The sequence below is a fragment of the Salvelinus alpinus genome, chromosome 13 (genome assembly GCF_045679555.1).
Source record: "Salvelinus alpinus chromosome 13, SLU_Salpinus.1, whole genome shotgun sequence".
Classification (NCBI taxonomy): Eukaryota; Metazoa; Chordata; class Actinopteri; order Salmoniformes; family Salmonidae; genus Salvelinus; species Salvelinus alpinus.
Window position 1 is genome coordinate 24,856,628 of NC_092098.1, and position 24,214 is coordinate 24,880,841.

General features: G+C 44.3%; 1 protein-coding gene across 8 annotated transcripts in view; it reads right to left on the reverse strand.

Annotated features, from left to right (window-relative positions):
* LOC139537438 (autism susceptibility gene 2 protein-like) overlaps window positions 1-24,214 on the reverse strand; it is a 487,977-nt gene that overhangs the window by 269,220 nt on the left and 194,543 nt on the right. For all 8 annotated transcript variants that reach the window (XM_071338717.1, XM_071338715.1, XM_071338713.1 and 5 more), the window contains one exon: window positions 4,182-4,283. In XM_071338717.1, the coding sequence (XP_071194818.1) occupies window positions 4,182-4,283 (102 nt within the window). The remainder of the gene's footprint in view (window positions 1-4,181; window positions 4,284-24,214) is intronic.

Here is a 24,214-nt window from a genome sequence, read left to right on the forward strand (position 1 = left end):
GGTTTATCAATATGGCTTCCACAGGATCTCACTCCCTCTTCTCGCTCACCCACTTTTTCTCACTCCACCCCCTCTCCCTCTCTTCACCCTTACTCCCCTCCCCCTTTCTCAACCCATCTCCCTCTCCTCACCCTCCATCTGGGGCATTGGTCCTGCTACAGAGGTCTCAGCTGTCGCCTCCTGCGATGTGTGAAGTGGGTTTTTACAGCGTGGCCAGGCGGGACTGTTCAGAGGCCCGTGGGGACCTGAGATGGGTCCTCTTATAGTGTGACTCTTTCAAAGTGGCAAAAACACTGTCCTCACGCAGCCCAGCTTTCAGCAGCTCCCTTCAGACACACAGAGAGGACAGGCCCTCTGGCCCTCCATGCCAGACAGGTAGATAGATATTGTGGAGGACTGGCTTTATTCAACCCTCACAGGACACACATTGTGGATAAAAGGCTGTCTTGGTGAAAGATAATGTGGAGGACAAAAATATCTTAACAACCACAACACATAACTTATGGATGGGTTAAAGAAATGTTCAAACAGAAGTAAAGATAATTTCAGGACATACAAGATGTGTTACCACATTCAGAGGTATGTGAGTTGAAAGAGAGGGAAGTAATATGAGGCATTTATCCTCAAACACTGGGCAATTAGGGTGTACAATAATTGCAGCGCAGCATTTTGGGGAAAGTTAGGGTCAGGGACAATATTGGCTATGCACCCAAGATGGAAAGAGGTTGGGCTCTCCTAGATATTTTGTAGAATATGACATGACAAGGTTATAGATGCTTTGTGAAGCGTCAATTTAATATGATCTATAAAGCCTATAATAAAGCTGCAATACGTAACTTTTGGGCGATCTGACCAAATTCACATAGAAATGTGAGTTATAGATCTGTCATTCTCATTGAAAGCAAGTCTAGGAAGCAGTAGATCTGTTTTAGGTGCGCTATTTATATGCTTTAAGTTTAGTTTTTAAGTATTTTTCTTTCGGTTTTGTACACCAGCTTCAAACAGGTGAAAATACTATATTGGTTATAGAAAACATATTTCACAGCGGTTTAGACGGTACAATGATTCTCTACTGGTAATAATAACATGCATGTCAATTTCTCCCGGCTCAAAGTGGAGAGATTGACTTAATCACTACTGTGAGAGGTATTGACATGTTGAAAGCACCAAGCTGTCTGATTAAATGACTAGCACACAGCTCAGACACCCATGCATACCCTACAAGACATGCCACGAGGTCTCTTCACAGTCCCCAAGTCCAGAACAGACTATGGGAGGCACACAGTACTACATAGAGCCATGACTACATGGAACTCTAGTACACATCAGGTAACTGATGCAAGCAGTAGAATCAGATTTTAAAAAATAGATACAAATGCACCTTATAGAACAGCGGGACTGTGAAGCAACAAACATAGGCACAGACACATACATACACACACATGATAACATATGCACTACACACACACGTACACATGGATTTTGTGTTGTAGATATGTGGTAGTGGAGTATGGGCCTAAGGGCACACACTTAGTGTGTTGTGAAATCTGTTATGAATGTATTGTAATGTTTTTAAAATTGTAAAACAGCTTTAATTTTGCCGGACCCCAGGAAGAGTGCAGCAGCTAATGGGGATCCATGATAAATAGAAATTAAAATACTCTACACTTGCTTGTTATGTCAGATAAACTGAAATTAAGCAAACTATTAGAATTTTAGCAACCAGAAAATGGCAGAGCAATTTCTGCATAGTGCACCTTTAAGCAGTGCTTATGTCACCCTTTAAGAAACACTGGTTTATGTTTTTATTTTACCTTTATTTAACTAGGCAAGTTAAGAACAAATTCTTATTTTCAATGACGGCCTAGGAACAGTGGGTTAACTGCCTTGTTCAGGGGCAGAATGACAGATTTGTACCTTGTCAGCTCGGGGATTCGAACTTGCAACCTTTCGGTTACTAGTCCAACGCTCTAACCACTAGCCTACGCTGCATCCCCAAATGTAACTTTTGACATTTATGAATCCTTTATAGAGCATGACATACGGGTTATATGATTCATGACCCATTTATGTAGTGCTTAGGAAGCCTTTATGAATGCTTGATGAAGCATTTATAAGTTGCACTTTGTTTAAAGCAAGACCACAAAGGACAAGAAACGGATGACTCTCTCACATTCCAGTCCTGAAGTCCACATATAATGTATAGCTCCACATCGAATCATACTCTCTAATTTATTATTCAATACATTGTACTATGTTGCCCTATAATTTAAACCAAAAGGTTATCACATGTCCGTCTTCTCCTCAGGCCCTGAATGACAGCACTGTGTAAGTCTTCTTCTCCAAGCCTATATTGCTCAGCGTGGCCTAATGGATGACAAATTAAAGGCTGTTGTTAATTTTCCATGGCACGCACAGCTGTGGCTATCAGTTATTCAAAGTGATAAAACTGTGTCCATCCACAGTTTCATTTTTTTATCGTTGTTTGTCTTTATACACACTGTCTCTCTCTCTCCGTTTTCACTCGCTCGCTCTTTCTCTCTCTCTCTTTATCTCTCTTTCTCTCTCTCTCTGCCTTGCTACTACAGTACAGTAGGACGAGGTGAAGCAGCAGGTATCATTTAAATGTATGATGTCGACATCAAATTACTTATTTCATTTCATGCCTGGCCAAGCATCCTATAGCTACACATCAGAATTCGTTTTGCTTCACTCGTTCTCTCCGTGTCTTTGTCAACAACTGGCTTCACCTTCCAGCTGACAGTTTTAATTATGGACCATATCTGATAGCAGCACCTCTGTAGATTCACCACTAGAATCAAAGTAAAATGGGGTCTGCCAGATTGCATAGCAGGCCTTTACAGAGCCTTAGAGCCTCCCTAGCACCAGTCTGCTCTCCTTACATATCCAAGCCAGCACAGAGATGGATCTCTCACCCTGTGTGCCAGGCCATCATTGTAAATAAGAATTTGATCTCTATTGACTGGTTAAATAAAGGTTGAATAAATAAATGAAATACATTTACATTTAGATTCTAAAGAACTGAGACTGAGGAACAAGACACTGGGTAAATAGGATGTCCTTATTCTAGTACTAAACCTCTGTGTGTACAGTATATGGTTACAACACTAACTGTAACTGTACTGTACAGCCCTGTTCACCAGAAGGCGCCTGGCAGACAGCCAATGACAACACCAGGCTGGAGATCTTCTTATTGGTGAAGGGCCAATGCAAATCACATTACGTTTTTATCAGTCCACAGCATCAGCAGAACTTACCTGTTGGCTGTGATATGCAGCACACAATGTATCTTAATCAGACTCTTCTTGAGTTTGAGTAACTTAAACTTACCTTGTCAAACCTCATGTAATCTTCACAAAAGACACAAATCAACCCAAAGATCGCCTTTAAAGCAGCAATCAGCAGTAGAAACATGTTTGAGGCTAAATGTTGACATTGTCTGTTTTGGGATTCAAAAATAAATCACCTGAACATGTTTTTTAGCCAACAAAATTATTTTGAATGTCAAAATCAGTGTGATATTTAAAGCCTCAGACGATACTGTACGATCCAACTTTCAAAATGAGACATTGGCTAGCTAACAGTCAACTGACACGCTAGCTAACTAGCGGTTTAGCTTGCTAGCTTACCCACAAACAAATTTTTAAACACATTAACTTGTCAAACTTTTAAATGAGTAGCAAGCAAGCTACAAGTTATGCCAAATAACAGACATAATGTCTTCTACAGTAGCACTTATGTTGCGACATGCAAAATGCTAACAGTGTCGCGCTGAAAACAAACAGCAAACTTCAGGGTGGATTTTCTCTGAAGAGCTGATCAGGGAAATCTCTGTTGTAACTAACTCTACTGCGCTACTACTCTACTGCGCTAAAATTTGAGAGTTGATACACAAGTTATCCTTAGTTAAGCTCAGAATCTCCTGTTTTCAACCATATATAAAGCTCGAAATATTTGTTGGGGTCAATCCGACTGATAATGATGGAGCAAGTCACATCTACTTTGTTTCCAATCATTGGAGTAAAACACGCTTATATTTTGAGTTCTGATGGGGTACGACAGTTGAACTAAGCTCATGAGGCGTTTAAGTTATATTGTAGTGTGTAGACATACAGTTAGTGTCACGTCTTGTTTGTGTGCTTATTTGTTTGTTTACTTACGTCACTCAGCCTATCTCTGGAGCTGCTTCCGACAAAAGGCTTGGACCCTCCGCTCACGCTCTCGCTGTCGCTGTCCTTGCAGTTGTTCTGGCCTGGCTTCAGCTGAAAGACAACAAACACACACAGTCAGACACACGTTAACATGCTGAAAATGTTGCGACAGGGCTTTGGTTCTAAGCTTTACATAGATGATATTGGCTGAGGAGACTGAGCTGGGAATCCCTATCCAACAGACAGAAGAACATTTTTTCATGAATCTGTGCGTGTTGGCAGCAAGCGCTGTGGTGTATGTGTAAATCTGTCATGTTTATAGGCCTCTTGAGCCAGCAGCAGTCACTCCAGCCTGCCAATGACAGACAAGACAGCCAGCATATGATCTCACACTGTGAAATCCCTATCAACCTTTCAGAGAAGAGAAGAACAGAAACAAAAGCCTTCAAAAATCTTCAAAAGCCGTATTCCCTTCCAACAAACAGACAGCCCCATACAGAGACTACAGGGGCTCAGCAGGTGTCACTTTCCAGACACTGTCAGACTCACTAAGACACAGAAACTAAAAAGCAAGAGAGCAAAGAGTAGGAGGAAGATGTGCGATCCAAGAACATCTGAGCCCTCCAGAAGTCTGAAGATAACAATGTGGGACTCCTGGGAGCCCACGGGCAATTGTGGTCCAAGTCCGCAATTCATATCCTCTGAAGCTTCCTCACAATACTCCTTCCTTCCAGACCCAGAAGACCAGACCAAAACCAGACCAGACTGGCCAGCCTTGCCAAACCTTGCATGCTTAATTTCAAAGCACAGAAAAAAACTGCTTTATGGGGCCTTTGTGTAAACAGGTGTAATGCCACATAATAGAAAAAGCAGAGTATGACACGACAGACAGCACGCAGAGGGATTGTATTCTCTAAGAGGGACTGTTCTCTTTCTTTCTCTCTCTTTCTTTCTCTCTCTCTCTTTCTGACTGAACTATACAGGTCGCTTTTGATACAAGGATTTATTATACATCCTCATTCCGGCCATCAAATTTTATTGAAATGGCACAGGGTAGGGGGAATGTCTTAAGAGCCCTTGAATTAAATGTATAATTAAAATGAAAATGTTCCCTTCTCTGTAGCCATTAGCAGTGTGAAAGGAATCCTTTCCTTGGGAGAATACAGTGGTGGGTGAAAGACTATGAGCCAGGCTGAGTGCTGAGAGTGATAAGAGAGAGCCAGAGCACTGGGGGATGCCAGATGGGCCTAAAGGGGGAGAGGAGATAAGAGAGCGAGGCCACACAAGACAACAGTGCTGGAGGGACACAAGGACATAGAGACACACACACACAGAGCTTCAAACACAGGGGCTCCTGCATGTGTGATAGCACTAATTACCTCCAACACACTTCCCCTCCACATTTTCCCTCCTTTTTTTCTTGTTAAAGGCGAATTCCTCTGATGGGAGTTTGCATATTTTCAGAGAGAGGGGGAAGTAATATCCTGGGCATACACACTGGCACAGTAATAGAGCCCTGAAGTAAGGGCATGGAAAGATGGGAGCGATGGCACTGTGCACTGTTTATGCCCCAGTCTGCAGGTCGTTCATCAAAACATGTTGACCTATAATATAATATTCTTTAACCAACCTGGGTCCCTGCTGGCAGCACTGTGCATTTCTCTCTCAAGGAGAGAGTAGTTAGTAAAAGATACGATTATTACGATTATTTTGTTGAAATATAATGTGATCTCTGAGAAATGAAGCTAATTGATTGCATGCAAAATTGGCCATTTTAATTTATATGATTAAGATAACATTCAATAAATATAGTCCCCATCCGATCTGGACCAAACGTCTTCCTTCCAATGAGTAAGACACGATGGAATCCCGCCAAAAAATCTGAAGCCACCCACGGACTTTCCACATCTAATGCCAATCCCACCCCAACAACTACAGTAGTATACAGTAAAAGTTCTCTGTTTGACAAGTAGTGTGAAAGTACCAGGTTTTGACCAGTAGATGCCGTTGTTCCTGCTATAGAGCCACACTCTTTTATCAATTTTGCTCGTTTCTTGTGTTTATTAAATAGATCACAACATTTCCTTTGTAACTTTAGGTAAAAAAAACAATAGATTAGGCATATAATGAAAATAAATTGTGTGGTCCTCATAATTCAAGCCAATCCATAGCACATGAAATGATGGGATAGCTCTAAGGGGTGGCAGGTAGCCTAGCGGTTAAAGCGTTGAGCCAGTAACCGAAAGGGTCACTGGTTTGAATATCTGAGCCGACAGGGTGAAAAATATGCCGATGTGCCCTTGAGCAAGGGACTAAACCCTAATTCTCTTCAGGGGCACCATACTAGTATGGACGACTCTGTAAAACAACACATTTCACTGCACCTAACCAGGGTATGTGACAAAAACATATTTTCTTTCTTTGTTTTTTTTAAGGGCTTGTCTGCATTACCTTTTCTCTTAGAATAAACTCTGACACATTGGACAAGAATTCTGTCACAGTATGTTGGAGTAAAATAGATTTTGATTAATCTAACAGTTAAAGTATCATCAAAATGACTGATGTCCGGAAGTGAAACTAACTAACTATATATTCTATGAAATCAGAAAACGTGTAAAGAACAATCACCCAATAAAGCCAATTCAATAAGCCTAAATCATCTTTCAGATGTATTACATGGCCAGGCAGGCACCAGCTATTAAACAGTGATTAGCAAAATGTCTCCCTCGACTTGTTGTTCCCTTTCATTTTTCTTTCAAGCCTGCTTAAATGACTTCTGAGAATGAATCTTCTTTCCGAGGTGCAGATCATGCCCGCTCCGTGGCGTGATGGACTCATCCTTTAACGATGTGGTTAATAGACATGCTAAACGAAGGGAAGGTGGTCACAATAAATCAGCTGAGCTGAGAATTAATGACCTCCCAGTACAGATATATCTGAGGGATAAACTAGTCTGTATGTGTGTAGAGACTAGTAGTCCCTTCAGTTGGACACTCATCCCAGTAGCAGCAAGCAGTGGCTCATCATCATGGCCTAGGTCTTCTCATTACTCTGGCCAGTCATTTCACATTTTATCACTTCATTGCCTTTTTACAGTTTCTTCTCTTGCAGTGAACACACCATGGCTGCTTTCCAGAACATCTAGTACAGAGATGATAGGTGCAGTCAGAAAGGGTGGGTGGGGGTACTGTGTGTGTGCTTGTGTATGCATGTGTTTTCCTTCGTGCACGTGTGTGTGCATGTACTTGCAGCGTGCATGTGTGATCTGTACATGCCTGTTCTGTTGTTCCGTGCTCATGTAATAATAATATAAACATATATTAGGCAGGTTGATACATACTGTAAGGTTCTGCTCTTCTTTTCTTAGTCAACCTTGTGTTCTTTTTCTTTGTGTTCTGGAACGTAGCCCTGTCTTTCATTTTGTTCATTGTTTTCACCTGTGTTCGTTTCTCACCTGGTCTCATCATTTCCCTTTGTATGGTTGTGAGGTATTGTTTGTTTTTGACTGACTACCTGTGTTTAACCATTGCCTGCCTGCGACCACGATTCCTGCCTTCTGTGAAGGCTTAAATAACTTCTGCCGCGCTCTGCGTGTGAATCTACACCTTTTTCTCCCCGAGTATTCATTACACATACGGATGCATTGGTTTAATGACCTTCTCATCCACACAGCCTGGGTAAAGATTCACCCTGCAGGAACATGGCTAACAAACAGATGGTTTTAATATTCCAGAGGCTAATTTCACAACAATTAAAAACACAGCAAGACATTAGCATCTAATGAAACATTTAGTGCATCTTAAGTGCATCTGCTATTAATTCCAACACAATAAGGTCTTGTTTTCCCTCAATCTGTTTTGTGTTGTAACATCCCCCCCCTCCTTCCCCTCCTGAATTTATTGAAGTATAGAATTAACAAGTGTTTCCAGTCAGCGAGATTGTTTGGCAGAGAGCAACCTAAATAAAACCTACACGCTATCATAGTTGTATCCATGCCTCTATATCTCCAATGTGATAGTAACAAAATGATATATACTCCCCCAAATTCAAACTAAATAGAAACCTCCATTCTGTAGTTTGGAACTGCTTGGTATGACACATACCAAGAGTAGATCTACCATAACTGGTAACGTTATCACTTATGTTACAAGGGCCAAAAGGGAATGGATGAATTTGTTTCCAATTGTGTGAAAAGTGCAAGGGGCCAGCCAACTTCACCAGGAAAATGAACAACATATCACACAGGATGTCTGTAATGTTCTTCACTGCGCTGTGCAAACCCAGATCCACACGGAGCTGTGGTGTTAAGCAATTTCCAGGTATTACATCTCTTAGAATACACAGAAATTTGGAGCTCTGATACCTTCCATATTTGGATGTAATTTCACTCACCCTGAACTAAACAACTAAACCTCTACGACACTGTTACCTCAATGGCCATACAAATGCCCAAGCTAACTGTTATGGAGTACTGCCTCACAAAAGGAGATGGCTGCCACTTACAATACAGATAGCCTAGTTTATAAAAGAAGCCTCAATCAATAGAAGACTAACTTAAACGGAATGCTTTTTATTTCTGTATTGCTAGTATGGGCGGCTGAGCTGAGGAAGTGCTATTCATCTATCCAAACATGACCTGAACAATACCAATTTTCCGACTTGAGAATTTTCAAGGGAAGACATATCTCCCTTAAGATGCTGCTTGCACATTAGAATGGAGGTTGAAAAACAGCCTTTGAAGGTTTTTACGGGATTATTGTCAACATGTGTAGTCAATTATTTCCTCTACCCACTTACTGAAAAGTGCTTTGCCAGTGCTGCGGACAAACTTTACAAGCATATTGACTTATTCCCAAGGGCTCCACTAGCAACTAAATGCAATCAAACACAAAAGTGGGCCCTGCTTAATGTGTGTAACCACACAGGCATTTTTGACAGAGCTGTACACAGCCCACCCCCTACCCACACCCCTCAATCCGCCACACAAAAAAAATTGAAAGCTGGGCCCGGCTTTCTATGCTAGCTCCTGTGGGATTCCGTTGCTATCAGCTCCTGGTTTCCCTTAGTTACGCACAACAGCAGCTGCGGAACTCAGCGGTAATAAAACCTGGAACAATTTAAGGGCTTTTATTGTTCTTCTGCGTTCGGCTTTCAGCATAGCTAACCTGTCCTCTCAGTATTCCTCCCACCAGGCCAGCAATGAAAGAGGATCTCATTTACCTAAAAGCGCTTATACATTTTTAATTTGCTTTAACACGTAAATTAACAAGTTCCTCATTCAGTACGTTTTATGGCTGCTTGCTACTGAGGGAGTACCATGAAAGTTTTATAGATAATCCACTAGCTAGCACGGGCTGCTTATAATAAACGCTCTATTTCCTGCTGCACTGTCAAATCCCTTTGGTTTCCAGTGACTACGCTTTGAATATCTCCTTTATGTTACCTTCAGAGGTCTATATATAACGGATTTAAACAAATCAAATCAAATGCATGTATAAAGCCCTTTTTACATCAGCAGATGTCACAAAGTTCTTATACAAAACCCCCAAAAAACCTGAAAGGCTGGAGGCTGCACAACTCAGCAGTTAACATAAGAAACTGGAGGAGTTTTTAGCCTACTGCACACACAGATTACTGTATAGCTCGAGGACAAACCAATGACAAGACATTACACTACATTTTTCAAGATTCCCTAATGATGAGCATGAAAAGATTTCCCTTTAAACTATTCATGGAACAAAAGGCATGCCAAATGCCTAGGATATGTTTATATTCTGAATAGTAAAAACATATCATAATGATATTCATAGCAATAATCCCTGTCTAAGCATAGGGGGATGAGAGACTACATTTCCCATCAGCCCCGTGGTGAGGCCCAGCCCCATAGCGTGTCACCTTTGGACTGGCAGCAGACAGCAGCAGTTGGAAACAGTCGGGCACGGTTAACCCACAACGCGTTTCTTCCGAGGAGAACGTAATGTGAAAGTGGGACACAGGGGCCGTCAGGGCCTGTAAAGCACTGGTTCAGCTTCCTCTGTCATCGTTCCGACAGCAGCTGTGTGGCAGAGCGTAACTGGCGGTAACCAGCGTGGCCCGGGCCTGACCCTGTGTTTGGCTCTGAGGCCTGAGCGCTCTAACCACCCCAGACAGGCGCCCTCCATCCTCCCACCTCCTCCCCACGTCCGCAGCCACCCACAGTCACAGCCTGTCACTGGGCATCAGGGTTCACTGGGGTCCCACTGCCCTTATTTGTTTAGTGTTTAGTTGGTCTGTGTGTGGTATAGAGGTCATGGGAAGACACAGTTAAAATACATCATTCAGTGTCTTTTAGAAGCATTAGACAGCAGAAGCATTGTCTTTATGTCCCAATACAGTACGTCCCCATGTTCCAATTGACATACAGTGAGTTCCAAAAGTATTGGGACAGTGACACATTTGTTGTTTTGGTACAATGACTATGAGGTTAAAGTGCAGACTGTCAGCTTATATTTGAGGGTATTTTCATCCATATTGGGTGAACCGTTTAGAAATTAAAGCACTTTTTGTACATAATGTAGTCCCTCCATTTTAGTATTGGGACAAATTCACATATACAGTGCATTCCAAAGTAATCAAACTCATTGACTTTTTCCACATTTTGTTACGTTACAGCCTTATTCAAAAATGTATTAAGAAAACAATTAACCCTTATCAATCTACATACAATACCCCATAATAACAAAGCAAAAACAGGTTGGTAGACATTTTTGCATATGTATTTAAGTATTCAGACTCTTTACTCAGTACATTGTTGAAACACCTTTGGCAGCGATTACTGCCTCGAGTCTTCTTGTGTATGGACGCTACAAGCTTGGCACACCTGTACTTGGGGAGTTTCTCCCATTCCTCTCTGCAGATCCTCTCAAGCTCTGTCAGGTTGAATGGGGAGCGTTGCTGCACAGCTTTTCAGGTCTCTCCAGAGATGTTCGATCAGGTTCAAGTCCGGGCTCTGGCTTGGCTGGGTCACTCAAGGACATTCAGAGACTTGTCCCGAAGCCACTCCTGCGTTGTCTTTGCTATGTGCTTAGGGACATTGTCCTGTTGGAAAATGAACCTTCACCCCAGTCTGAGGTCCTGAGCGCTCTGGAGCAGGTTTTCATCAAGGATCTCTCTATACTTTGCTACGTTCATCTTTGCCTCGATCATGACTAGTCTCCCAGTCCCTGCCGCTGAAAAACATCCCCATAGCATGATGCTGCCAACCCCATGCTTCACCGTAGGGTTGGTGTCAAGTTTCCTCCAGACGTGACATTTGGCATTCAGGCCAAAGAGTTGCTGCAGAGATGGTTGTCCTTCTGGAAGGTTCCCCCATCTCCACAGTAGAACTCTAGAGCTCTGCAAGAGCTCTGTCAGAGTGACCATCTGGGTTCTTGGTCACCTCCCTGATCGAGGCCCTTCTCCCTCGATTGATAAGTTTGGCCGGGCAGCCAGTTCTAGGAAGAGTCTTTGTGGTTCCAAACTTCTTCTTCTTCCATTTACAGTAAGAATGATGGAGGCCACTGTGTTCTTGGGGACCTTCAATGCTGCAGAAATGTTTTGGTACCCTTCCCCAGATCTGTGCCTCGACCCAATCATGTCTCGGAACTCTACGGACAATTTCTTCGACCTCATGGCTTGGTTTTTGCTCTGACATTCACTGTCAACTGTGGGACCTTATATAAACAGGTGGGTGCCTTTCCAAATCATGTCCAATCAATTGAATTTACCACAGGTGTACTCCAATCAAGTTGTAGAAGCATCTCAAGGACGATCAATGGAACAGGATGCACCTGAGCTAAATTTCGAGTCTCATAGCAAAGGGTCTGAATACTTATGTAAATAAATGATTTCTGTTCTTTATTTTTAATACATTTACAAAAATACAAAATAAACTGTTTTCACTTTGTCATTATGGGGTATTGTGTGTAGATTGCTGAGGAAAAAAGTATATTTAATCAATTTCCGAATAAGGCTGTAACGTAACAAAATGTGGAAAAAGTCAAGGAGTCTGAATACTTCCGAAGGCACCGTATGTGTATTAAAGTAGTCAAAAGTTGAGTATTTAGTCCCATATTTCTAGCACGCAATGTTTACATCAAGCTTGTGACTCTACAAACTTGTTGGATGCATTTGCTGTTTGTTTTGCTCGTGTTTCAGATTATTTTGTGCCCAATAGAAATTCATGGTAAATCATGTATTGTAATTTTGTAGACACTTTTATGGTAAATAAGAATAGAATATGTTTCTAAAGACTTCTACATTAATGTGGATGCTACCATGATTATGGATAGTCCTGAATGAATCATGAATAATGATGAGTGAGAAAGTTACAGACTCACAAATATCATACCCCCAAAACATGCTAACCTCTCACCATTACAATAACAGGGGAAGTTAGCATTTTAGGGGTATGATATTTGTGCGTCTGTAACTTTCTCACTCATCATTATTCACTATGGGACCAAATACTAAACTTTTCACTACTTTAATTCACATATCAGAGAATTTCTCCCACTACTTTTGGTCGCCTAAAATTGGGGGGACTATGTAGAAAAAATGCTGTAATTTCTAAACGGTTCACCGGATATGGCTAAAAATACCATCAAATTCAAGCTGACAGTCTGCACTTTAACCATAGCTAATTGTATAATTAAAAATCCAAAGTGCTGGAGTACAGAGCCAAAACCGCAACAACAACAATTCACTGTCCCAATACTTTGGGAGCTCACTGCATTTGAGCTTGATGGAATATTTAGCCCCCCAATGCCTCTGCTCTGGCTGTGACATCAATGACAACGTCGCCTAGCTGTCACTATAGCTAGGGACTCGGCAGAACAGAAACAGCAGTTTTCATCAGTGTCTCACATTTCTGTGGGGTGCGGCGTGATTGCCATGGAAACGCTCCATTTCACTCTTATACCTCTTTGCCGTTATCATGCTCAAGTGGATGCCGTGACCTCTGGCGACCTAGTCAGACATTATTGTAATGGTGGCAGGAAGATCCACAGGCCTAATGCACCCTGAGGACAGGCTTAGCCCACAGAGCACAATCACAGTCACTCTGTGGTGGAATGTGATGGTTCACAGCAAAGCAATGGTGCCACAGCACACTACAGAGCTGGGGGGGGGGGGGGGGGGTGGGTACACTTGAGGCTGCATTTATACACAGACATAAATCTGTGACGACATTACAGACAAATCAATATGCTTTTAACATCCATCCTCTCTGCAGCTGCAACGCAATCACCTTTTTCCCTCTTTGTACAAATGACCATATAATGCTGTAGTCAGCTGCACTGAGTTATGGGGACAATTACCAGATGTAATAATGAACTGAGTGGTGTGAGGTGCTGGAAGGAGGGAGAGGTTGTAGGAGGAGAATAAGAGCAGCGGGAGACCTCCACTCTTTCAGATCATATCAGAATACCTTGTTATAGGACCCCATGTGGCAACGAAATACCTCCTCTACCCATCGCCCCCCTTACCGTTTTAAACACCTCCATCTCCCCTGCCCACCCTGTCCACAGCAGAATCCCCCTAGGCTCTAAGGGAGGAAGGACAGAGAGAGGAGACAGGAAGGGGGAGGGAGAGAGAGAGAAAGAGAGAGAGAGAGAGAGAGATGGAGAAAGAGTAGGAGGCGATAGAGAAGGAGAGAGAAAAGGGAGTGTGGGGCAACACTAGAGAGAGAAGGAGAGAGAAAGAGAAGGAAGAGAGACACGAGAAGCTTTCCCAAAGTGAAACAGCTGCAAAGAGAGAGAAGCCTGAGACCTTCAGCTGCTCAGTCGAGCGCTTATCACCACATAACTATTCATCAAAGAAATTTGTGTGCAATTAATTACATTATTCCCAAGCCCCCCCATCCATGCCACCGAGTCGTTACTTCAATATCAGCTTTCAGCTAGCCATCTCACTAAGCCGCAGCCTCAGTGCCAAGTCACAGCTAGCTCCCTGAGTTGCCTGGCCAGCCTCAATAAAGTGTGCCGCTAGGAGAAAAAAAAGGAAAAAGGGCTCCTCTCCTCTCGGCTTGCAGGAGGCTATCATTTCTCTTTTTTATTGCCATATCTTCCTCCAGGAATTCACTGCCAGTATATTGGCAGGCCTTCCAGTAGATGGAGGCAATGAAATTTAGTGCGGACACTTAACACCGGGTCAAGCCTTGTGCGCGGCTCATGTGTGGCGGTAATATGATAAACAAATGCTTCCAAAATGCACAAACGGAGCCTTTCAGAAGTGGGGAAGAAGATATACACATTATTTTTTCAAAATGGCGGAGTGAGTGTGCTGTCGCCTGGCTCCTGCTATTAAGGAGATAAGATCTAAATAGGTCATTGCAGTGCCATTATAGCAGAACCTGAGGCAGGGCAAGCTCCCAGCCTGAATGTAAAGCAGTAAATAAGCGGAGAAAAATGGTCAAACGGGAGATCCGTTTAAAACGATTCCACTCAAATCTTTAACAGGAAAGGTCACACAATAAACCCGCAATTTATGTCCATTAACAGCGACTAGCCAGCAGTAATGGACAAAATGACTGTCATTGAATACCACACCCACACTGGTCTACCTATATATGACTAATGGATATACTGTATGGCTGATACACATACATGAATAGTAATACACATACATTCTGACTAGATATGAACTAAAGTCTATAAATACAAGACAAGTTGTGCTGGGTGAGTAACAGCTTGTCCACTAGTACCAGTCAGTCACACCCTTTGGCTTCAGGGCACAGCAGTGAGAGTGGTTTGATTAGGTCCTGGCAGGCTGGTGCTTGTCCCTCATTGATCTGTGATCCCTGGAACAGTGAGGCAGGAGGGCTGTAAATTACAGCAGAGCTGAGATCAGCTGATCTCCAATCAGCAGGTGGGCGTGACCTCTGTGGAACAGGATGCCGGGCTATCGGCCTAGAGGACAGAAGCCCTGGCCTGTTTTGGCTGGCCACGGTGCAAGGGAACGAGAGCGCAGCGTCTCACCTTACCCGTGTTTAGCTCCCCTGGGCTGCAGACGGGGGATTAGAGTGACTGTAAAATCTGTTTAGAGAATATACGGTTCCCTTTTGGCTGGCCCACAGGGTGCTTGTCCGAGGCCGCGCACAGCACTAATCCCCTGTTGTAACCTTCTTCATTTAGCCGCCTTCCTGAAATTCACATCTACTATTAGAAGGCCATAAAAGAAGATGATACAAAAGGCGCCTATTAATAGGAACTGGGCCAAGAGTTGACTTGGCTTGTTCTACTTTAGAGGAGGACTACTCAGCATCGGTTTCTACTTTCTCATCAGCTTGGTTTAAATGTGACGGGCACACTAGAGCTGCAATAGAGAACCTCGTAACAACATTAGGCTCTCTATCAGCTTGATGCCAGCTGGCAGGAATTTTCTTTGACCTAAGCATGACTTAATTCCTTGTATTTGGCCTTTGACCTCATGTCAGATCACATGTTAGTGCAGTAGCAGAGTACACATGCTGATTTCACGATTCAGAATCAACACAATTAAATGACGATCCAGGATCAACAACTCACATCAAGGTTAACTCATGAATCTTTAGGTGGAGAAGTCCTAATGCAGTACGAGCAGCATCTGAACAGCTCAGGCACCCCCCCAGTCAGCTGGCAACCTCACATACTTGGCTGTATGAGTTAAACAAACAACAAAACAAGACATTTATCTTACAAGAGGCTGACCCTTTTCTGAATATGATGTCGCTAACTGGCACTGTGTAGGAAATGATGGAATCACAAATTTTGTCAGGAATTACTTGGAAACCTAGACTATAGCAGAGGTTAAAAATGGAACATGCAATTTGTGGGTCCACCGTGGTTCCAAACGTACAGTATAATACAAGTAAGCCTAGATGATTAAGGGATATGACCATTAACATTACAATGTAATAGCATTAACAGTGCAATCGTTCCCCTATGATCCCATCAGGCCATAAAAGTGCAGCTGGAATGTGGACATAATGGAGTCAACAGCAGGGGGGAAATGGCCTCTATATGAGCACAGAGCAACACTCCGCTCCCTCCATCCTCAGGCCTCCTGCTCTTCACAATCCCAGCCTGGCATTCTCCACATTCTCATCCATACTTCCAGTTCCACCTCCATTCACCACTCTAGCTAGTTGTTAATGACCTGGATACAAGGCTAACTCCTCTTTAACAACATCACAACTGAGCACAGGAGAGCCAGACAGACAGTCGATGGAGGGATGGGACATGCCACGCTTGCATAACATGAATGGCTACCAGAAAAAAAACTGTTTTCAGCAACTGGGCCATGTACCGGATACCAGTTCAATGAGTGATCCTTTCACAGAGGATGAGAACTTTGTAATTATATTTCTCCCAAGCAGTGATCATTTCCCCCCAACCACCATAAATAAAAACAGATTTCATTATTGTAAGTTTCCTCAGTATGGTGAAACGGAGGAGTCTACCGCAGAACGCTGAAGAGAATCAGTTACGTCTTTTTGATTTACACGCTGCTGAAAATAGCTACCTGCCATCCGAGACCTGTCAGCACCTACCAGTGGCAAGGCAGCTGGCACAAATAGCTTCCCCACCTGTGTCCAAGCCAAATTACTACACACAGGGGACCTGTTACATTTCAGCCCAGTTCCACATCACTAGGCACGAAAAAGGACTATTTAAGTCCTCAGCGCCGCTTGTATTTACGTTGAGAATTACAGCCAGATCGAAATCTTGTAATTTTTTTCTACTTCCATCTCCCCAAGAGCGTTTAGTGGCTATCAGGGATCTTACCAGGGCAAAATAATTACTCTGTGACCTTCTTTACAAACTGTGCCCTCACTCTGTTTTTGTTTTGGTCTGGGCTTCCTCTTCCAAGTAATGGACTTCCTTCAAACCATAAATCACACTTATGTCGCTCCTTTTCATCTTTTGGTTTTGCGCTCTGCCATGTTTTGTTTAGTGCAGCACGTCTTAGTTTGTTTCCTAAATTCAACCAGACAATGCTAGCCGTCTTCCCCCTTTGTCTCTGAAAGGCTCTTTTACAGGCTCTTAGGGCCACAAATGTCAACCACAGGAAGGCAATTATGAGAGTAAAATGACTTCCTTACGGTTATCAATCCACTCTGTGAGCAGGGGGAATGGTTAAAAGTCACCATGTAATGGGGCACAGTTAGAGTTTTCTCCTGGGTCCCAGCCAAGGCTGCTAACCTTGCTATTAATGGCCCCGACAAGCTTTGTCAATGCAATCTGCTGAATGCCTTGAGTGACACGCGATCGATATCCTCCACTCTCCCGGGTCATCACCGGTGACAGAGGCCTAAGTAATAATACAGCCCTAGCTGCCTCCTCTAACTTAAATGCTTCCCCTGCCACAATATTTCTTTTTTGTCTCAGGGCTTGTGAGCTAAATTTTCTCGCCGATCGAAAGAGGAAAATAGGGAGGGTGAAAAGGGGGGAGAGGGGGGTCAGAGGAATTGTTATGTGTCTGGATTGATGCTAGCCAGGGAGCAAGCTTGGCAGGTTGAGGGGGGAGGAGGAGGTTCTGGGGGGGAGGGGCGCTCAGATAAATCGAAAATGACTGGCTGCCGAGTTGTAATCTGCCAGCGCCGAGCCCCCTGTAGCAACAAGCCAAATGAAAAAGCACGCTGACAGGCCGGAGAGATGGAGGGCCTGCGGTAGAATACAGGAGGAGAAGGAGGGTGCAGGGGAGGGAGAGAAAGAGGGAGAGAGAGGCAGGCAGAGGGAGAGAGAGGCAGGCAGAGGGAGAGCGAGGCAGGCAGAGGGAGAGAGAGGCAGGCAGAGGGAGAGAGAGGCAGGCAGAGGGAGAGAGAGGCAGGCAGAGGGAGAGAGAGGCAGGCAGAGGGAGAGAGAGGCAGGCAGAAGGAGAGATAATGCAGGCAGAGAGAGAGAGAGGCAGGCAGAGGGAGAGAGAGGCAGGCAGAGGGAGAGAGAGGCAGGCAGAGGGAGAGAGGCAGGCAGAGGGAGAGAGAGGCAGGCAGAGGGAGAAAGAGGCAGGCAGAGGGAGAGAGAGGCAGGCAGAGGGAGAGATAATGCAGGCAGAAGGAGAGAGGCAGGCAGAGGGAGAGCGAGGCAGGCAGAGGGAGAGAGAGGCAGGCAGAGGGAGAGAGAGGCAGGCAGAGGGAGAGAGGCAGGCAGAGGGAGAGAGAGGCAGGCAGAGGGAGAGAGAGGCAGGCAGAGGGAGAGAGAGGCAGGCAGAGGGAGAGAGGCAGGGAGAGAGAAAGAGGGAGGCAGAGGGAGAGAGAGGCAGGCAGAGGGAGAGAGAGGCAGGCAGAGGGAGAGAGAGGCAGGCAGAGGGAGAGAGAGGCAGGCAGAGGGAGAGAGAGGCAGGCAGAGGGAGAGAGGCAGGGAGAGGGAGAGAGAGGCAGGCAGAGGGAGAGAGAATGCAGGCAGGGAGAGAGAGAGAGAGGCAGGCAGAGGGAGAGAGAATATGAAGAGACATTTATGTTTGTTCCTGTGCATGAAGCTGTCAGGGAGCTGGGAGAGAAATGTGGCATGTGGTTGCAGGCAGTACATAAAATACACACATATATGCACGCAAGCCCACGCACAAACACACACACACACACACACACACACACACACACACACACACACACACACACACACACACACACACACACACACACACACACACACACACACACACACACACACACACACACACACACACACACACACACACACACACACACATAGAGAAAGGCAGTCGTCCAGCCCTCAACCAGCAGGTGGATCACGTTCCCAACATCAAACCCAACACAAGAGCTCCACCTACTGCAAGTGCCTTCTCTGCAGTCCGGAGTCTTTTGTTAAGACACGAGACCCTGGGAAAACAGTGCCCCTCTAAGACAAAGCAGAGACTGTCTACTACAGATGTTACACAGAGAGACAATATCTTACCCATTCTAGTTCATCTCCCAGTAACCTTTTCTCATTGACATGATGGTGTGCAGACCAGGAGACTCAGTGATACAGACGAGGGTAATGAGGTTAGATGGAGTCTGGCCTGTAGTCTGGCTGCATGGCTGATGCAGTGTCAGGGGTGATGAGAGCTAAAAGCTAAGCCCTCTCGTTGTCACAGGTATTATTGTGTAAGCCTCACGCCTGTTAAACAGGAGCTAGGAGTGTGTTTGTGTGTGTGTGTGTGTGTGTGTGTGTGTGTGTGTGTGTGTGTGTGTGTGTGTGTGTGTGTGTGTGTGTGTGTGTGTGTGTGTGTGTGTGTGTGTGTGTGTGTGTGTGTGTGTGTGTGTGTGTGTGTGTGTGTGTTTGTGTGTGTCTGTGTGGCAGGGCTGACTGCCACTCCACACTGTCTGCCTGCTGGCATGAATACACAGCCACCTTCCTATCCCTGATAATAACACAATATCAGTCCAGTCAGGCTACAGAGGACAGACAGAAAGACAGACTGGCTTTGTAATCTGGATCTCAATGAAGCTCTCCCTGTTAAACTATGAGCAGACCGCATCAGGCCTTCCCACCCACATGGAGTAGACAGACACCAGACACAGAGCAAAATATCTGGTTTATGCACAGCCATCCATAACACAACACAGAGTTACAAATGTATATCAGATGAGGAAAGCATATGTATAAATCACTTGCACACCACAGGGGAGGTCTTCTGAATTCCCAATAGCAGAGGAAATAACACTGTTCTGTTTTTCGAGAATGATCCATATTTCGTTGTCTGTTTGTCTCTCTGTCCATCCAATGCTTTTATTTTCCTTCCCTTCCCCAGCAGCAGCAGACACACACAGCAGTCCACAGCACAGCCAGGCAATAGGGGCCTGCATGCTGATTGTCTGTAAAGGCGACATTTCCTCCCCTCTTTTTCATTTGCAGACCTGCGGCTCTCTGTTGGACTGTCACAGAGAAAAGCCATCTCCCTCACAGCATGGCGGCTGTTCCAGGGCCACGGCGATCTGCACCATGCCACACCCACTGCTACCGCACGGTCCCACTTCCTGCTCCCCACTGAGCTATTGAGGAAATCACAGCTGATACCCAATCATTTGTCTACCTTCTGCAGCTCGCTACGGCTCGACCCCCGGTCGCGGCACGGTGAAAGGGGGAGAAGTGGGAGGACTGTCTAACTCTTCTCAGAGGGAAACACAGGGAAATAATTTGTGTAACTCAGCGCAGCAGTTTTGGTGAAAAGCACAGAGAAATGAATAAAAGGGAGCCAAGGAGCCAGTGAGCCAGTGAGCCAGTGAGCCAGTGAGCCAGTGGCTTCAGTGTTTGTCGAGGACAATGAGCACCTCAGCTCAGGGGTTTATGGCATTATTATTATTATTACTGTTATTATTATTATTATTACTGTTATTATTATTATTATTACTGTTATTATTATTATTATTATTACTGTTACTCAAGACAGTTTTTTCAACAACAGAAAAGGTGGTGTAATCATTTTAAATCTACTCATTCAGTAGCATAATAAACAATCACCACGGCACTTGGACTTTGTACCTAATCAGGGAAAGGCGGTGGTGGAGGAGAGTACTGTGGGGTTTTAATGGTCTCCCTGATTATCTTCCTGACTTCTCTGTGGCTCATGTTGTGTTAGAATTCAGATACCTGTGAACCCCAGGCCCCAGAAGTCAGATGTCTGTGAACCCCAGGCCCCAGAAGTCAGATGTCTGTGAACCCCAGGCCCCAGAAGTCAGATGTCTGTGAACCCCAGGCCCCAGAAGTCAGATGTCTGTGAACCCCAGGCCCCAGAAGTCAGATGTCTGTGAACCCCAGGCCCCAGAAGTCAGATGTCTGTGAACCCCACGCCCCAGAAGTCAGATGTCTGTGAACCCCAGGCCCCAGAAGTCAGATGACTGTGAACCCCAGGCCCCAGAAGTCAGATGTCTGTGAACCTCAAGCACCATAGCTTTCTAGTCTCCAGGATGAGTCTTACATAACCACTGGCTGAGCCAGGGATCACAGGGTTATCAGTGCAGCCTTGCTATTGCTGGCCAATCCACATATTTCTCTGCTCAAATCAATTGCACATCTATAAAAACTAAGCCAAAGAGGCAATCCTCTGGTAATTAAAGGCTGTTAAAACACTGATAACCTGCATCCCAAATCCTTGTCCACCACACTGGCTGATTAGATACAGTTGGGACTGTGGTGGATGGATCAGCAGGAGGAGATGACAAGCAGTTTGGGATTGGGGGCTAAAAATGTGGTGTTTGTGTGTGTGAAACTGCGGGCGACCTCACTATTATCTAATCAGTACTAATCCACAAGCAGTAATAATTTACACTGATAACCAGCGCTAAGATAAGATGTAATGTCTTATGATGCTCAGGCTAATCATATCATTTATGACTACAGAAGGGATGTTTCATGGAGATCTATGGGATAATGAAATACTGTAGGCTACATCAAAGTTATCTACCACAGATGGAACAGCAGTTTGCAATTAGAAAGTCCAACACGAACCCAAGAGGTCAAGACCCTTGATCACGCTAGTCACAACATCAAACTTATCCAAGTCATAAAACATCTTTGACATTTTTCAGATACATTCCAATGATTTCCAAGACAAGAACAGTGGATGAGTGTTAATGTTAGAGGAAGATTGTTGTGTCCTATACATTGTTAGTGTACTACACACAATACACTAGCACTGCAAAATACACATCAACAATGTTGTGTAGCTTTGAGGAACTGCTGACAGCATTCTTATTAAACAACTTAATTCATTACTTTATGCACACACACACACACACACACACACACACACACACACACACACACACACACACACACACACACACACACACACACACACACACACACACACACACACACACACACACACACACACACACACACACACACACACACACACACACACACACACAATAGTTCCACACCAAGCAGTTGTTTGATGAATTATTGAGAAGTTTGCTGAATGCAAATTAGAAACAATACAATGTTTATTTCCAACCCAAAAGCCACAGACAAATCAGTAAAGCAGAAGAACAGGCAAGGTTTGGTATAAACTTAAAAGTGTCAGAGCGTTGGGGGGTTTGGGGGGAGAGAGAGAATGCTTTCTTTTCTACAGTCTCTCTCACCCCTGGAGAGCAAGTGTGAGCAATAGTACAAGGCTAAAAGAAGCAACTGTATCCAGAGGTTTTAAAAAAGAAATACTTCAGAGATTTTCAAACTATGCCGTTTTCCTTTGCATCCGTTTTCTATTTGTTATCCCACTTTCCCAGTGTGTGCTAGCCTCTATAGTTAAATGTACACTGTCATGAGAGTATACAACAAGTATGTGATGTCAATCCAGGCACAAGAGCTAATGTAAAAATTATCTTGAGCAAAATGTTAAGTACACAGGTAAATAATGTATCACTCCCTTGCTGAGCAGAAAGACTGACACAGAATGTGAGCGAGCTCAGTTCTCTCTCAAGTAAGCAGCACACTGCCTCTCTCCTCTGTCCCAGAAGAATGCACAATAAGCCCACCACTACACTAGTTTCTAGCTGGGTAGTTTTTCTATTCCAGAGCTAATTTCCTACCCCACAGAGGCCCCCGGAGGTCCCCGGAGGGACAGCTGCTTCAGCCAAACTCCTCTCTCAGAAGTGAGCTCCACCATCCAGCAGCAGACATGTCACCTTACTGATGACCTGCAGGTGGTGCTACATGACAACACATCAAGAGAGGCTGAGGAAAAGAAGATATGGAGAGGAGATGGGGAAAAGAAGAATAGAGGGGAAACAACGACAGGAATAGACAATAGAGCAGTGGTAGTCACTAATATTTCAGAGGGAGACACTTGTGAAACAAAATCACTAGTCAAGCCGTCATAGCCATCAGAGAATGGAGGTTGGGGGATCACAAAGCCAAATTGTACATGATATTAAATTGATATTAACATGGAGAATCAAGCTATCGCATTCTCTGATTCTCTATTTTAGGACTCTTTGGGTTATAAGAAACAAATGTTTAAAATCATTTTCTGAATGTTGAATTGCACCAGAAAGGTATTGGAATGTTCAGTAAAACATGATGATCATCAACCCTATATAATGGGCTGTGGAGAATCATCACTCTCCCTTCTAACAAGGCCTGCACATTTGTAGGACGAAAATGGTTTTCAAGATGCTCCAGAAGCACTAGAAACGCTATTACTGCTCTGTTTGTCTCAGTTCTAACAAGGTTACTCACGTAACCACGGTTCTATGAAGTAAGCTGCACATTTGGCTGACAGAAAAACAACACATTCTTTAAGATTATTGCCACGAGCCGCGCAATGACTATGACCGCAATAGAGGACAGAGGACAGAGGTTAGAGGACTGAGGTTAGAGGACAGAGGTTAGAGGACTGAGGTTAGAGGACAAAGGTTAGAGGACAGAGGTTAGAGGACTGAGGTTAGAGGACAAAGGTTAGAGGACAGAGGTTAGAGTACAAATGACAGAGGTTAGAGGACAAAGGTTAGAGGACAGAGGTTAGAGGACAGAGGACAGAGGTTAGAGTACAGAGATTAGAGTTTAGAGGACAACGGTTAGAGGACAGAGGTTGGAGGACAGAGGTTAGAGGACAGAGGTTAGAGGTTAGAGTACAGAGATTAGAGTTTAGAGGACAAAGGTTAGAGGACAGAGGACAGAGGTTAGAGTACAGAAATTAGAGTTTAGAGGACAACGGTTAGAGGACAGAGGTTGGAGGACAGAGGTTAGAGGACAGATGACAGAGGTTAGATGACAGATGACAGAGGTTAAAGGACAGATAGGACTGAGGTTAGAGGTTAGAGGACAGAGATTAGAGGTTAGAGGACAGAGGTTATAGGTTAGAGGACAGAGGTTAGAGGACAAAGGTTAGAGAACAGAGGACAGAGGTTAGAGGACAGAGGTTAGAGAACAGAGATTAGAGGACAGAAGTTAGAGGACAGAGGTTAGAGGTTAGAGTACAGAGGTTAGAGGACAGAAGTTAGAGGACAGAGGTTAGAGGTTAGAGGACAGAAGTTAGAGGACAGAGGTTAGAGGTTAGAGTACAGAGATTAGAGGACAGAAGTTAGAGGACAGAGGTTA